Source organism: Panthera onca, chromosome A2 (assembly GCF_046562875.1).
Source record: "Panthera onca isolate mPanOnc1 chromosome A2, mPanOnc1 haplotype 2, whole genome shotgun sequence".
Lineage (NCBI taxonomy): Eukaryota > Metazoa > Chordata > Mammalia > Carnivora > Felidae > Panthera > Panthera onca.
In genome coordinates, this window is record NC_138340.1 from 164,160,395 (window position 1) to 164,176,760 (window position 16,366).

Genomic DNA, 16,366 nt, shown 5'->3' on the forward strand with positions numbered 1-16,366 from the left:
ACAGAGATATTAAAGCCTTGCAGCCAACTCGAGTGTGGTTTTAAACTTATTAGAAACGCATGGAACCCTTCTCTTTGCTTGGGTTTATTTGTAGCTTAGTAGTTTTTGTTTTTTTAAGTTTTATTTATTTAAGTAATCTCTACACCCAACATGGGGCTCAAAACTCATGACCCCAAGACCAAGAGTCAGTCACATGCTCCTCTGACTGAGCCAGCCAGGCACCCCTGTAGTTTGGTAGTTTTAACAACTATTCTCTATTCTTTGCTTTACTAGTCTCCTTACCTTGTGTGTTCACTAAAGCAAGTGGACAAAGGTCTTTCCAAGGACCAAGACAGGAAAAACAAACTCACTTGATTTTATTTAACTTTAGTATCAAGGCCAGAATAAGAAAAATACCCCGCTCCTGTCAAAACATTCTACTAAATTTTATTTGCCTTGATGTCTCATAAGAGATAGCATAAGAAGACAGTCTATTTGTGGGGCTTACTACTCTAAACATAAGAAAACATTAAATGTTAGAATTTTAGCTTTGTGGTGATGTTCTAAGTATAGTACTAGCTTAGAAATACAAGAGAAACTGTAAGAATGCAACACTCGTTCTACTAGTGAACTAAAGCCTACTATGTGTCTGGGAGTATTCTAGGCACTGGGAATAAATCCATGAACAAGACAAATCCCTAACCTTCGGAAGCTTACAGTCGAGTGTGGAAGACACACAATAAACCACTATCTAATACTATGTCCTATCTGTTTAAATACTAAGAAGAAAAGTAAAGGAGAAAAGGACAGAGTGACAAGTGTTAGACAAGTTGGCCAAGAAACGCCTGTCTGAGAAGAGAGCAAATGAGCGGAGACCTGAAGGAAGCCAGACAATAATCAGTACGAATATCTAGGAAAGTGGGGCGGGGGGGTTCTAAGCGGATATAAAGTGTAAAAGCCTGTTAAAGGAATTGTTAGTGGCCTCTGGGAATAGCAAAAAGGCCAGTACGTCTGGAGCCCAATGAGCAAGGGGGAAAGTAGAAGATGTCATTGGACAGGTAGCCAAAGTCAGGCTAGTACAGGGTGAAAACCATGATATATGAGCTTTGAATTTTGTTCTAAGTTTCACTGGAGGCTCTGTATGGTTGAAAGAGGGAAGGAAAAGACTCTGAGTTTGGCCTGAAAAGATCCCTGGCTGTTCTGTGGACAACAAGACTACGATGAAGAGCAAAAGCAAGGAGACAGGAAGCTCCTGGAGCCACCCACACAAGCAGTGCTGGTGGACAGTAGAGACAGAGGTGGAAAGCGTCTGAAACAGGATATATGGTGAAGGTGCAGACCAAAGACTTTCGGATGGGCTCCATAGTTTTTAGCCTGAAAGATGCATGATGTCATTTAAGGAGATGGAAACACCGGAAGAGAAGGTTTCAGGATAACAAAAAATAGCACCGCACAGGACACCTTAAGTTTAAGATCCTCTTTAGACATCTAAGAGCGGATGTTAAGAAGAAAGCTAAAGATACAGGCTGTGCTCAAAGCAAGAAAAGAGCCGATAATATAATTTTTGGAATGAAGAGCACATAGATAGTATGTAAAGCAACTAAACTGAAGGTGAGCAAAAGACAATGAAGAGAGACCAGCGATGCAGGAAAATAGCCAAAGAATGTGGTGTCCTGCAAGTGAAGCGAAAAAACAGTCACTACTGAAAGAGGTTAGCTGTGTGAAACGACACTGAATAGGACACTGTGTGAAGGCAGACAAAGACTAAAAGCTGGCTGCGGCAGTATGAGATCACGGGCAACACCGGCAAGAACAATCTCCAACAAGTGGAGGGGGGAGAAAGCCCGTCTCGGAGGAGGGTCATGAGAAAGTGGTCAAAAATGAGCAGCAGCCACAAGTATAGACAACTCCTTCACGGACTTTTCCTATAAAGGTGAGTAAAAAATCAGGGGGGGCGCCTGGGTGGCTCGGTTGGTCGAGCGTCCGACTTCGGCTCAGGTCATGATCTCACGGTTCGTGGGTTCGAGCCCTGCACTGGGCTCTGTGCCGACAGCTCGGAGCCTGAAGCCTGCTTCGGATTCTGTCTCCCTCTCTCTCTGCTCCTCCCCGGCTCACACTCTGTGTCTCTCTCTCTCAAAAATAAATAAACATTAAAGTTTAAAAAAAAAAAAAAAAGCAACATAGTACCTGGAAAGGGACCTCTGATCAAGGGAGGGTGTTTGTGTTCAGGAAAGGCAATACTGCAGCACGTTCAAATGTTAATGGAAATGATTCACTGAGACAGGAAATGCATGCTGCAAGAAGCCAAGGAAAAGGAGGGTGCCAGGTCCCTATGAGGGGAAGACAGAGAATCCAGGACATGCAGCAGAGCTGACCTTTGATAACCAGACGTTTCACCCCTCAATTTTAACAGTAGTGAAGGTAAAACACATGGAAGGGACTGCAAGTGGGAAAGAAGATGCGATGGTGGGTCAGTAGAGCATCTCTTCCCTGGTTCCCTCTATTTTTTTTTTCCATTGAAATAAGCAAGATCATCAATAATTTAAGAATGAAAAATGGGAAGAGGTGTTAGAAGCTTGAAAAGAGAAGAGAAGGTGATGAAAGAATCATCACTGATACTGGGAGAGGAAATTTCTAAGTACACGTGGAATGAGTGTAGGGTAGCAATCATACACACTTGAGATTTGAAGTCATAAATTTAAAATGAAACCAGTGACCAAGTTTATGTTTTTCTCCAGCCATTTTCAGCTGCTACATTGCAGAATTTAGGTTTTGTAATAAAAGGAAACCAATCGGAGGGTGGTAAAAACGTTAAAGTTGAGACGATGACTCCAACAATGGGTCACAAACTCGGAGCTAGTGGAGGAGGGTAACAACCCATCGCTAAGATCACTGGATTGGAGGACTCGATATGGTTGAAGAATTATGATGTGAGAATACTGGGAGAAAACAAGCTGGAAAAAGAAGGGGTAGCAGTCAGAGCGTTAGGACAGTTGATGGCGAGATTCTGGAAGTGAAACGGCAATCCTGATAACAAGCGAGACAACGACAAAGGCTAATAATGTAGGACCTTCTTATGGCCCTACATTAAGAGGACTGAGGTGGGCTGCAGAATAGGAACTTTAAGGAAATCCAGGAGCCAAGAGGTCTGGGTACTGAATAGACTATTAAAGTCACAGGGGCGCCTGGGTGGCTCAGTCGGTTAAGCGTCCGACTTCAGCTCAGGTCACGATCTTGCGGTCCGCGAGTTCGAGCCCCGCGTCGGGCTCTGGGCCGATGGCTCAGAACCTGGAGCTTGCTTCCGATTCTGTGTCTCCCTCTCTCTGCCCCCCCCCCCCCCCCCGTTCATGCTGTGTCTCTCTCTGTCTCAAAAATAAATAAACGTTAAAAAAAATTTTTTTTTTTTTAAAAATCACAATGGGAGGAGCAGGGGAAAGGAGAAAGGCAGATGCTAAATTTCTAGAGAATGAGGGAAAGTACTCGGGAAGACTGCTGTTAGAAGACTGCCTGTGGCACAGTCTGGTAGCACTGGTTTAAAGCAACTCATAAGCAATCGCTATGTTGAAAAATGTCACTTAAGACTTCAAAAAGACCTTCCGCTAGAAAGTAACAGTATACAGTACAGAAAAAATTTTAGGAAAAAAATCCTGAAAAGTAACTAGTGGGGCACTTATATAAATTCAAGCTTAAACCAATGTGGTAACAAATCCGCAGCAAAACGGCAAAATGTGGAACTGTGCATTCCAAGCTACAGCCGGAACTCTTCCTACTGAGACCCTACTGGAAAAGAAAGAGGGATGAGAACTGGAGAACACGTGAAGGCCTTCCAAGAATTACAGCTGTAGAGCACCAACACACTGGCGAAGTATCTTATGGAAAATTGTGTTTCAAGATACAGCAATTTCTAACTTTTCTCTAAAAACTGGATGACGTTCTGTGAGCAACAGGAAGACAACATTCAACTTCAGAGAAAAAGCCGATCGCTATGTCTAAACTCTATCAAACAACGGTTAAAAACCACTGCCAACGAGAGACCATCTCACACAGATGCCTTCTGAATACAATATGAAACCTCGTCCTTTTGACATTGTAAATCACTAACTCTATAAATTTTGGAAGTATCTTCCCTTTGCAGATCCACAATACACATTAGCTTCTTTAAGGCACCTAAACGTCCAAAAGACCAGAAAGCATTTGGTCTGGTTTAACCCAGCATTTCACAATACCATTAGTTAATGGGGCATATTTTTCCCCTCACACATATACTAACACAATAAGCTTCAAACAAACGCTGGGTGGTTCATAAAAGAAATATACTACAAACTATCAAACTGATGACCTGGAACTACTGCTTAACCCAGTTTTAATTTTGCTTCAATAAAAACATTTCTCTATAGATATTAAATATTTTCCACTAAATCAGCACTGTCAGGAAAAAAAGAACTCAGTTTTTTCACTGTCATAACCTATCAAACTACTTCAGCAGATGTAAATTTTAGAACTCAGTATACAGACAAATGCTAATTGTGCAAATTATGATGTACATTTTTAAAAATCTGTTAAGTTTGATACCTGTTTCCACAATATTTTCTGTTTCTGTTGTCTCCAGTCCATCCATGCTGTCCTCATCTTCCACTGTAATTTTTCCTCTGCTTCGAGGCCTATATAGAAATAAATACATAGAATTATAAATGTTAAGGCTTATAATTATATTTAACACACATAAAAAGTTGAAGGTATACAAAATCAAACAATTTAGGCAATTTTAACTACATTATACCATATCAAATGGCAAATATAACACTTTAGAGTCATTTCTCCTTCAAACCCAGCCTTTCCTTACACAAATGTGAATACAGCCCAGAATGATATATTTTGTCCTCACAACTCACTTTTTAAAGTATTCTTTATTTTATGCCCTGTTCTTCTCTTGACCTGACCGTGAGATGACCCTCTGTCTATACGAGGAGTTTTTTAACCACCCAATGAACTTGAACTTCTTTTCAAAGTTCATACGCCAGGTTACATACCTCTCTACCTAGTGAAATTGAGTAGTGATACCCAGAGAAGCTTATTTTTAAGATGCTTCCATACATAAAAGTGATGCAGACCCTTGCAAACCACTCAAAAAAAATAATAATAAATTCTGTAAATGTTGAACATAATCTAATCACACACCTTACAAATGTGGTGCAACTTAATTTACAAAATTCACTTCAGTAAAGTAAAATAAACACAAGAGTCATGAAAAAGTGAGTCTTTGACCTAATGCAATTTAAAAAAATGCCTTTAGGGGCGCCTGGGTGGCGCAGTCGGTTAAGCGTCCGACTTCAGCCAGGTCACGATCTCACGGTCCGTGAGTTCGAGCCCCGCGTCAGGCTCTGAGCCCCGCGTCAGGCGCTGGGCTGATGGCTCGGAGCCTGGAGCCTGTTTCCGATTCTGTGTCTCCCTCTCTCTCTTTGCCCCTCCCCCGTTCATGCTCTGTCTCTCTCTGTCCCAAAAATAAATAAAAAACGTTGGAAAAAAAAAAAAAAATTTTTTTAAAAAAATAAAATAAAAAAAATAAAAAAATGCCTTTAAATTTTGTGAAGTCTCAGAAATTAAGGATAGAAATTAGTCAAAAAAATCCACTTTTTAAACATAAAATAAGAAAAACAAGAAATTGTATATTTTTAAAACTTAGAAATTGACAGCAGTATTCAATTTCAGAGCTTTAAATTATTTCATTACTCAAAAAGTCACAAAACTCACTATTTAAGGTGAAAAACACTCAAAAGAGTAGAAAATAAAGGATTAATAATAAGAAAAAACTAAACAAAAGCTTTTTTAAACAATAGAAAATAGAAAATTTAAATAGGAAATCTACTTAAATCTTTCTTTTAAATGATATTAATCAAAAACAATAAAAGAGATGTAACATGAGAATTTTTTTAAGTTAAAGCAATCAAAGTCTAAATGATTTTCGATATGAACTATTGCAAATTGTCAAAAGGTCACTCCTACCCACAAAAGACTTTAAAAGAAAACACTTGGAACCAAAATCCTAACAAATATATCTACAAACTATGGTTGGGGAAGGAAAAAAAAAAAAACAACTAAGTAAAATAATAGTAAATATCACCAAAATGAAAGTATGACTTAATATTATTAGAAAGAAAGTATGATTTAATATTAGAAATTAGCTAATACAACAGATCAAGCAGCCAAAACAGCATCGTTTCAAACTTCATGAGGGAAGGGGAAAGAAACAGAACTAAGAAACCACATGGACTGGGTAAGAAGGTGACTGGGGCTAAAGGATTCCAAGGTTCATTTTAGGGCTCATGGAAAAAGGGAAAGGATATTTAGCTTTAGAATTTATTAAGTAGTTATGTTTAAATTTAAAAGAAAACTTTACAACAAAGGGAAAGAAGGGATGAGGAACATTTGACCAAACCAAAATGGGCCAAAGGAAAAATAAAACAATATGTAATAGACAGAAAATAAAGTAACAAGATAAAAATTAAATACAAATGTAAGTTTTCACAGTAAATGTAAGTGGCTTAAACTTGGCTGCCATTATTTAATAATAAAAAGATTAATTTACCAAGATACCTCAACAGAACTTCTCACATTTTATAAAGCAAACATTTACACATCAAAGAGGAACTGATAGATTCACAATCATTATGAAAAATGTTCACATCCCACTCTCAGAAATGGAGATGAAGTATAGCTAGAATTACAATTACTCGGACAACATATTTAACAAGCATCATTAGGGGCGCCTGGGTGGCTCAGTCGGTTAAGCCGCCGACTTCGGCTCAGGTCATGATCTTGCGGTCCGAGAGTTCAAGCCCCGCTTCGGGCTCTGTGCTGACAGCTCAGAGCCTGAAGCCTGTTTCAGATTCTGTGTCTCCCTCTCTCTGACCCTCCCCCATTCATGCTCTGTCTCTCTCTGTCTCAAAAATAAATAAACGTTAAAAAAATAAAAATAAAAAAAAACAAGCATCATTAGATGATTCGATCAATCCTCCTGTGTCTGGCTCTGTTAAAATACAGGATACAGGGTTAAACAACAAAATCTCTGTCTTCACTAAACCACATTCTAGTGAGAAGAAATGTTACTCTTCTAAACAAACAAACAAAAAATACATATAACATCAAGATAATATGAAGGAAAACTATAAAGCAAAAAATAAGGGACTAACTACAATTTTAATTAAGATAGAGGCGCCCGGACGCGCAATTAGCGTCCCACTTCTGCTCAGATAATGATCTTGCAGTTCGTGAGTTCAAGGCCCGAGTCGGGCTCTGTGCTGACAGCTCAGACCCTGGAGCTTGCTTGGGATTCTGTGTCTCCCTCCCTCCCTCTCTGTCTCTCTCTCTCTCTCTCTCTCTCTGCCCCTCCCCTGCTCTCTCTCTCTCTCTCTCAAAAATAAACATTTAAACATTTTTTAAAAAGAATTATAAAGATATTCATAAAATAAACTTTACAAAATAAAATTTTCTGTAAAGAGACAGTTCAGTAGAGACCTGAGGTACAACAGGAAGCAAACCACGCAGATATCTGGAAAAAGAGCACTACAGTAGAAGGAAGAGGCAAATGCAAAGCTACTGACATTAAGAGTATGTGAGGGTTGGAAGAAGAGCAAAAATACACTGTGGCTGGAACAGAGTAAGTGGGAAGGGCAGTAAGGAGATAGAAGGTCAAAGAATTTTCTTAATAAAAGGAATCTGCTTTTGTAGAAACCTATAGACAAATATAAGGACTATGTACAGAGAGATTGGAAATTCTTGAAATAATCCCAACATAACTGCTACAATGGAATAGACAATAAGAAACTAGTTCAAGAGATACTATGGAGGCAGAATTTTAATCTTTCTTTTATGATTCTTCATGATAATGAATACTCATTGTTAAAGAAATTGAAACATGATGACTTAGCTGGTTTTGTCATTTAATGTTCCAAACCAGTGTTTTGCTCTGTTTTATGTTTCTTTCTCCACTTTCCTGACCATTGCTATTTTTTGTTTTCTGGCACAATTGGCTTTATTTCAAATTTGTTTTATCTAGAAGTGGGGGGGGGGGGGTGGGGGGTGGAGGGAGTGTGTGTGTGTGTGTGTGTGTGTGTGTGTGAGCTTTCTATATTGTGGTATTCCTCAAATAGAAATTTTTAATTTTTGCCTTGTTTTCTTTTCCTTACTTCTCTCAATTCTTGGTTTTGGCACCAATAAGGCATGCTTTTTACATTCACCAATCCATCACAATTCTTTTCCTTCTGTTCAATGGACCAACTTATCAACATTATGTAATTTTTAAATTTCCCATATTTCCTTTAAATTTCTCTTTTTTTCTTTTTATTTTTTTTAATGTTTATTCAGTTTTGAAAGAGAGCAAGCAGGGGTGGGGCAGAGAGAGAGGGAAACACAGAATCGGAAGCAGGCTCCAGGCTCAGAGCTGTCAGCACAGAACCCGACTAGGGCTCCAACTCATGGACTATGAGATCATGACCTGAGCAGAAGTTGGACACCCAACCCACTGAGCCACCCAGGCACCCCTCCTTTATGTTTTTCTATTGCTGCTCACTGGCTTCTGGTATGATTTTTCTGACTAATCAAATGCTAAATTTATTTTTTTCTGAATGCAAAAGATAATGGCCGTACTTTGTCAAAGCCGTATCACTGAAAAATAGATGCCTACATTTTATATTTCCATATTGCTTTCAGATGTTCCCAGTTTTGGTTTTTAATAGAACTTTGAAGTCTAATTACATATGGTAACATAAAAATTATTTATTTTAATTTTTCTTTGGCTTTTTTCTTCCCTCTTCTCTTTTTCTTTTGTATCTATTAGTCCTTTTATTGTAGTTTTGATTCACTCTGTTGCAAAGAAATTTGAAATAACAGCACTAACTAAAGAAAAATTTCCACCAAAAATCCAATGTTCCATATTAATACTATGAATTAAAACTCATCTAAGTTCCTAAAATAATACAGCAGACTTCTATTTAAAGCCACATGGGAGTAAGAAGGTTCAAATTACCCTCCAGCCATAAACAGCTAGAAAACCAGACAGACTATAGGAAACAACCATGACTAGACATTAAACAAAAGGGAGGGACAGAACTGTAATCCCTGGACAACAGGAAAGAAACAAGGTGAACCCTACTATCACAAAGCCTTTCTTTTCTTTTTTACTTTTCTAAAACTTTGTTTGTTTGTTTGTTTGTTTAATCTCACCCAATGTGGGGCTCAAACTCACAACTCTGAGATCAAGACTAACATGCTCTTCACACTGAGCCAGCCAGGCACCCCACATCACAAAGGCTTTCTGCATGGAGTTAATGTACAAACTACAGCACAGAGAGGGGAACTCAGAGGCTGGCAATTTTGCGGAAATGGGGACACAGAAATCACCTGTTCTGGAGGCTAGAAATTGTGGAACAGAGTACACAAGAGGAAGGAGTTGTACAGGGAAATAGATCCAGACATCTGCATAAGGGTACCCTTAAGTTTTTATCTGAATACCAATCTGTTTAAAAGTGGAGTAAAACCCCAAAAGGCTGAACAAGAACAAGTTCCAAGGAAAGATGAGAGCACAGCTGCAACACAAGTCCCAGAGCTCCCAGAGCCAGGAATGAGTCGTATTCCCTCCAGCCAGAGTGCCAAGACCTCACTGACTATATTAACACATTCAAAACATGCCTTTAAAATTAGGGCTGGGGTGGCTGGGTGGCTCATCCGGTAAAGTGTCCAACTCTTGATCTCAGCTCAGGTCTTGATCTCAGAGTCCTGAGTTCAAGCCCCACGTTGGGCTCTGCACTGAGCATGAAGCCTACTTAAAAATAAGTAACAAAAACAAACAAATAAAAGTAATGCTAAATGAAGCCTACAACACATTATCTTCTAGACCATCCCTAAGAGAGCTAACAAATAAGTCTCAATAATCAAAATTTTCCAAAACTAACTTTAAAACAAAGTTCAACATTTGTTTTACAACAAATCTAGCTCAACAACAACAAAAAACAATAGGAACAACAAAAATCACAAAGTATGGCATCCAATGAAAATGTACCAAGTATACAGAGAAGCAGGAAAATGTGAGTCTCAACCAGGAGAAAATATAAAAATAAAAACAGAAAACAATGGAGTTAACAGAAGGGACAACCACAGATATTAAATCACCTATTATCAATATGCGTCATATGCTTAAGAATGAAATAGAAAATGAGGAGCCCTGGGGTGGCTCAGTGGGTTAAGCATCCCACTCTTGATATTAGCTCAGGTCGTAATTTCCCAGTCGTGGGATGGAGCCCCATGCCAGGTTCTGCACTGAGCCTGGAGCCTGCTTGGGATTCTCTCTCTCCCTTTCTGCCCCTCTCCACCACCAAATAAATAAACATTTTATTAAAAAAGAATGTAAAAGATAGGGCCCTGGGTGGCTCAGTCAGTTGAACATCTGACTTCGGCTCAGTTCACGATCTCGTGGTTTGTGAGTTCAAGCCCCACATCAGGCTCTGTGCTGACAGCTCGGAGCCTGGAGCCTGCTTCAGATTCTGTGTCTCCCTCGCTCTTTGCCCCCCCCCCCCCCCCCCCCGCTTATGCTCTGTCTCTCTCTGTCTCTCAAAAATGAATAAATGTTAAATAAATAAATGTATGTAAAGGAAAATGAATGAGAAAAATGAGTAAAAAAATTTTAATGGAATTCACAGAGGTAACATCAAAAACTAACAAAATTTTCACTTTGAATAATTAACATCTGATCAGAAATGGCAAAAGAAAAGATGAATGACCTTAAAGATACAGCAAACAATACCTACCCAAAGTAAAAGATGAAATGAAAAAAAACAAACAGCTACAGAGCCCTGTGGGGCAATAGCAACCAATCTAACATGTGAGGTTGGGAGTGGGAAGGGAATAAGAATATGTATTTGGTGAAATACTAGCTGTAAATCTTGCAAACTAAGGAACTGTAAATCCACAGATCCAAGAACCACAATAAAATGGCAAACACCACACACACACACACACGACACTTTATAGTCAACTTGCTGAAACAGAGAAATAAAAGAAAAATCTTAAAAAGCAGCCTAAGACATATTACTTACAGAGTAAGAAAAACAAGAGTGACTACAAATTTCTCATCTGAAATTATGTAAGCCAGAAGACAGTGAAACAACATAATTAAAGGGGTTGGAGAAACATTAAGGAAAAAAAACTCATAAACCTTGAGCAAAACATGTAGCAAAGAGCATCCTTCAAAAATAAAAGTAACATAAAAGGTCAGATGCTTACCTGACTGAGCCACCCTGGAGCCCCTGTTAAAGAAATCTTCAGACAAAAGGAAAATGATAATAAAATCCTGGATCAGGGAGCTTGGCTGGCTCAGTCAGTTGAGTATCCGACTTTGGCTCAGGTCATGATCTCACAGCTCATGAGTTCGAGCCCCACATGGGGCTCTGGGCTGACAGCTTGGAGCCTGGAGCCTGCTTCCGATTCTGTGTGTCCCTCTCTCTTTGCCCCTCACCCACTCATGTTCTGTCTCTCTCTCTCTCCCTCTCAGAAGTATAACTAAACATTAAAAAATATAATAAAAAAAAACCTGGATCAAGATATCTGTATGCAAAACAATAAAAAGTGATGGAAATGCTAAGTATGTGAATATATAAAAGATATTTTCCTCATTTTTAATCTTTTTAAAAGTTAATTGTTTAAAGCAAAAATTAAAATTTATTGTGGGGTTCATAATACATCTAAAATCAGTTTGGCAACAGTATTTCAAAACCTAGGAGGGCAAAACTGAAAATATACTGGCACACAAAGTCTTATACTACATCTGCAGTGATAAAATGTTACCTGAAGGCAGATGCTGATAAGTTAAAAATGTATAATGTAAACTCTAGAGCAACTCCTCTATGAAAACACACAGATGCACAGCTTGTTAGTCAAAGAGATAGAACAGAATCCTCTAAAAAAAAAAAGGGTCATGATCTCATGCTTCGTGGGTTCAAGCCCCGTATCAGGCTCTGTGCTGACAGCTCAAACCCTGGAGCCTGCTTCAGATTCTGTGTCTGCATCGCTCTCTGCCCCTCCCCTGCTCATGCGCATGTGCTCTCTCTTTCTCTCCCTCTCAAGAATAAACAAACATTTGTTTAAGAAGTTTTTTAAAAAAGTTAAAACTAGAACTACTCTATGATCCAGGAATCACATTACTGGGTATTTATACCCCCCAAAATACAAAACACTACTTTTAAGAAATACATGCACCCTTACATTTATTGCATTATTTACAACAAACTACAAAAGCAGCCCAAGTGCCCACCAATAGATGAAAGGATAAAGAAGACGTGGTGTATATAAATAATGGAATACTACTCGGGCATAAAAAAAGAATGTAATCTTTGCCATTTGCAACAACATGGATAGAGGTAGAGAATATAACACTAAGTAAAATAACTCAGAGAAAGATAAATCCCATATGATTTCAAACATATGTGGAATTTAAAAAACAAAACCAATGAACAAAGAAAACAAAGAGACAAACCAAGAAAAAGACTCTTAACTATAGAGAGCAAACCGATGGTTACCAGAAGGGAGATGGATGGGAGGGATGGCCAAAATAGGTGATGGGGATTACAGAGTACACTTATGATGAAAAAAATTAAGTTAAAACGCAGAAATTATCAGTTTAAATTTAAAAAGCAGTCTATAATGTCTAAGACACATACTTTAACTATTAAAGATACTTATAGGATAAAAGAACAAAGAGACAGAAAGATATAATGTGACAATACTAATCAAAAGAAAGCTATGACTATATTATTAAAAAAGCATACTTCAGGAGTGCCTGGGTGGCTCAGTCAGTTAAACATGTGACTTCGGCTCAGGTCATGATCTCAGGGTCCATGAGTTCAAGCCCCATGTCGGGCTCTGTGCAGACAGCTCATAGCCTGGAGCCTGCTTCAGATTCTTTGTCTCCCCCTCTCTCTGCCCCTCCCCTGCTCATGCTCATGCTCTCTCTCTTTCTCAAAAAATAAACATTAAAAAAATTTTTTTATGCAACTACATGGATGGAACTGGAAGGCATTATGCTAAGCCAAATTCATCAGAGAAAGACAAATATCATATGACTTCACTGATATGAGGAATTTAAGATACAAAACAGATGAACATAAGGGAAGGGAAGCAAAAATAATATAAAAACAGGGAAGGGGACAAAACATAAAAGACTTAAATATAGAGAACAGAGGGTTGCTGGAGGGATTTTGGGAGGGAGGATGGTCTAAATAGGTAAGGGACATTAAAGAATCCACTCCTGAAATCATTGTTGCACCATATGCTAACTTAGATGTAAATTAAACAAATTTTAAAAAATAGAAAATGATGAATCACTAAATTCTACTCCTGAAACCCATATTATATGTTAACTAACTAGAATTTAAATAAAAACTTGAAATACACACACACACACACACACACACACACACTTTTTTAAAGCATACTTCAGGGGCGCCTGGGTGGCGCAGTCGGTTAAGCGTCCGACTTCAGCCAGGTCACGATCTCGCGGTCCGTGAGTTCGAGCCCCGCGTCAGGCTCTGGGCTGATGGCTCGGAGCCTGGAGCCTGGAGCCTGTTTCCGATTCTGTGTCTCCCTCTCTCTCTGACCCTCCCCCGTTCATGCTCTGTCTCTCTCTGTCCCAAAAATAAAAAAAAAAAAAAAAAAAAAAAAAAGCATACTTCAAACATGGAATATTGTAAGAACTAGCAGTGGACATTACATAACGATAAAAGTGTCAATTCATCAAGGAGACAATAATCCTAAAATGCACCCACCCAATGCTTCAAAATACATAATTGAAAATAGAAATATTTAGATACACAATTATATTTATATACTTGTTTACAACACTGCTCAGTAATTGATATATGTAGACATAAAACTCAATAAAGACACAAAATACTTAAAGGTACTATCAACCAAGTAGGTCTAAATTGACCATTCTAGAACACTCGACTTAATAACAACAGAATATACCTTCTCTTTTCAAGCACACAACCCCAGAATAAGCCAAATTGTAGGCCTTAACACAAAGTTCAACAAATCTTAAAAGACTGAAATTATATCAAACACGTTCTAGGGTTACAGTGGAACTAAACTGAAAACAAAAAAGATTATAAGCAATATCCTCGAATATCTGATCACACACACACACACACACACACACACAAATTCTAAATAACCCACTAGTCAAGAAGGAAATGATAAGGAAATTTGAAAACAGCTTGAACTAAATGAAAATGAAAATACAGCATTTTGAAATTTGTAAGATTCAGGTAAGTAGTGAAAAAATGGAAATTCAGTTACAGCAGAAAATAAGAAAGATCTCAACTCTAATAATAAAAGAAGCCTCTCCTTTAAGAATCTAGAAAAGGAAAAAAAATAATAATAAATAAAATAAAAAATAAAGAAACTAGAAATAGAACATCAAATCAAAATCATAGTAAGAAATAACAGTCAAGGGGTGCCTGGGTGGCTCAGTCAGTTAAGCGTCCGACTTCAGCTCAGGTCATGATCTCACACTCCGTTGAGTTCGAGCCCCACTTCGGGCTCTGTGCTGACAGCTCAGAGCCTGGAGCCTGCTTCAGATTCTGTGTCTCCCCCTCTCTCTGCCCCTCCCCTGCTCATGCCCTGTCTCTGTCTCAAAAATAAATAAAAACATTAAAAAATACAAAAAAAGAAATAACAGTCAAAATCACTGACATAAAAACACAATAAGAGAATTTTTAAAAATCAATGAAACCTAAAGATGGTTCTTTGAAAAAATTAATAGATGACTTTCCAGAAAAAAATGACAGCAAAGAGAGATAAATACGTAAACTACCAACAGAAAAATTAAAAACTGGGGTCATCACTAGAAAAATACCCATTAAAAAGAAAATGAGAAAATATTATAAATAATTCAACAACTTAGATGAAATGGTCACAATCCAAATTATCAAAAAACAGACTCGAGACGAGAAAGAAAATTTGATTAACCCAATGCCTATTTTTAAAAATAAGTTTATAAGTATAAACCTTCCCACAGGAATTCCAATCCCAGGTATCTTTATTGACAAATCTAGCAAAGGTTTGAGAAATAGTACTAATCCTACACTATCTCCAGGAAATAATGAAGGAAGGAACACTTCCCAACTCATTCTATGAGATTGGCATGACAATGACAGCAAAATCAAAGATATTATATAAAGCCAATATCCATATAAAGACCTGTTCCATAAGGAAAAATAAAAAAAGACACAATATTCCACTATCCATTTTTTACATATATTATGCCTGTCCTACCAACTCAAAGATAATGCAAGAAAATAAAACTATAGCCTGTTTTTTCACTTTAAAAACGTAAAAATCACAAACAGAAGATAATCAAGGGGCTCCAGTTCTATGGAGGAATATATGCCAAACTTTTACTGCCACTGAATGGAACCATAAAACATGGATACAACACATGGAACAATTATTTGAGTTTCCTTAAAAATACAGAACAGCTGGGAGCGCCTGGGTGGCTCAGTCAGCTAAGGGTCTGACTTCAGCTCTCGTCAAGATTTCATGATTCATGGGTCTGGGCTCTGCATCAGGCTCCTCACTGTTAGTGCTTAGGATTCTCTCTCTCTTCCTCTCTCTCTCTCTCTCTCTCTCTCTCTCTGCCCTCCCCCACTCGTACTTTCTCTCTCTCTCTCAAAATAAATAAATACACAACATCAATAACAAAAAAACACAGAATAGCAGGATGATCAGGGACAGACACCGGAATTCAAAGTACTGCCAATGTCACCGAGTTGACTATTTTACCTCTCCGGTATCCCCTCTCCAGTATCCCCTGGCCTGAACTCAACAGTCTAACACCCAGGAACGATTGCCGAGATTCAGGAAGAGAGAGCCTGACTGAGCTGACCCACAATCTGCCCACGTGTGGACCTGATCCTATAAAGTATAACAAAGACTTCCAGGACTGAGCTGACAGCTACCTGGCCAGGTTGCAGGCTGCCCACTTGGTAGTGCACACAGAGTACAGATACTATCAGCACTGCAAAGGCTTTGAAAACTAAACTAAACTTACCACAGCCCAAAAAAGGCTCATTGAAACCTGTATCCTTTACATACCCAGGCCAAGTGCCTGTCAAATCAAAAATCTCAACATTTCTCCATAAGATGGTGGTAAAACCCACATTCTTGTAACAAAAGAGCTAAAATGTTCAGAAAACAATCCAAAATTACTTGATACACAAAGAACTACAAAAATGTCAAATCATATGAGAAAATACAATGAAAAAAGGCCAATGACAAAATGACACAGAGGTTGGAATTATCCGACGCGCACTTTAAGGTAGATATCATAAAATATTCA

The 16,366-nt window shown here is 38.3% G+C and overlaps 1 protein-coding gene across 21 annotated transcripts in view; it reads right to left on the reverse strand.

Moving 5' to 3' along the window:
* Positions 1 to 16,366, reverse strand: part of KMT2C (lysine methyltransferase 2C) — a 285,080-nt gene that overhangs the window by 202,051 nt on the left and 66,663 nt on the right. For 20 of the 21 annotated variants that reach the window (XM_078437307.2, XM_078437247.2, XM_078437246.2 and 17 more), the window contains one exon: positions 4,552 to 4,640. In XM_078437307.2, the coding sequence (XP_078293433.2) occupies positions 4,552 to 4,640 (89 nt within the window). Of the gene's footprint in view, positions 1 to 4,551; positions 4,641 to 9,666; positions 9,887 to 16,366 lie in introns of those variants that run through there. The other variant, XM_078437286.2, reaches the window with a different exon arrangement.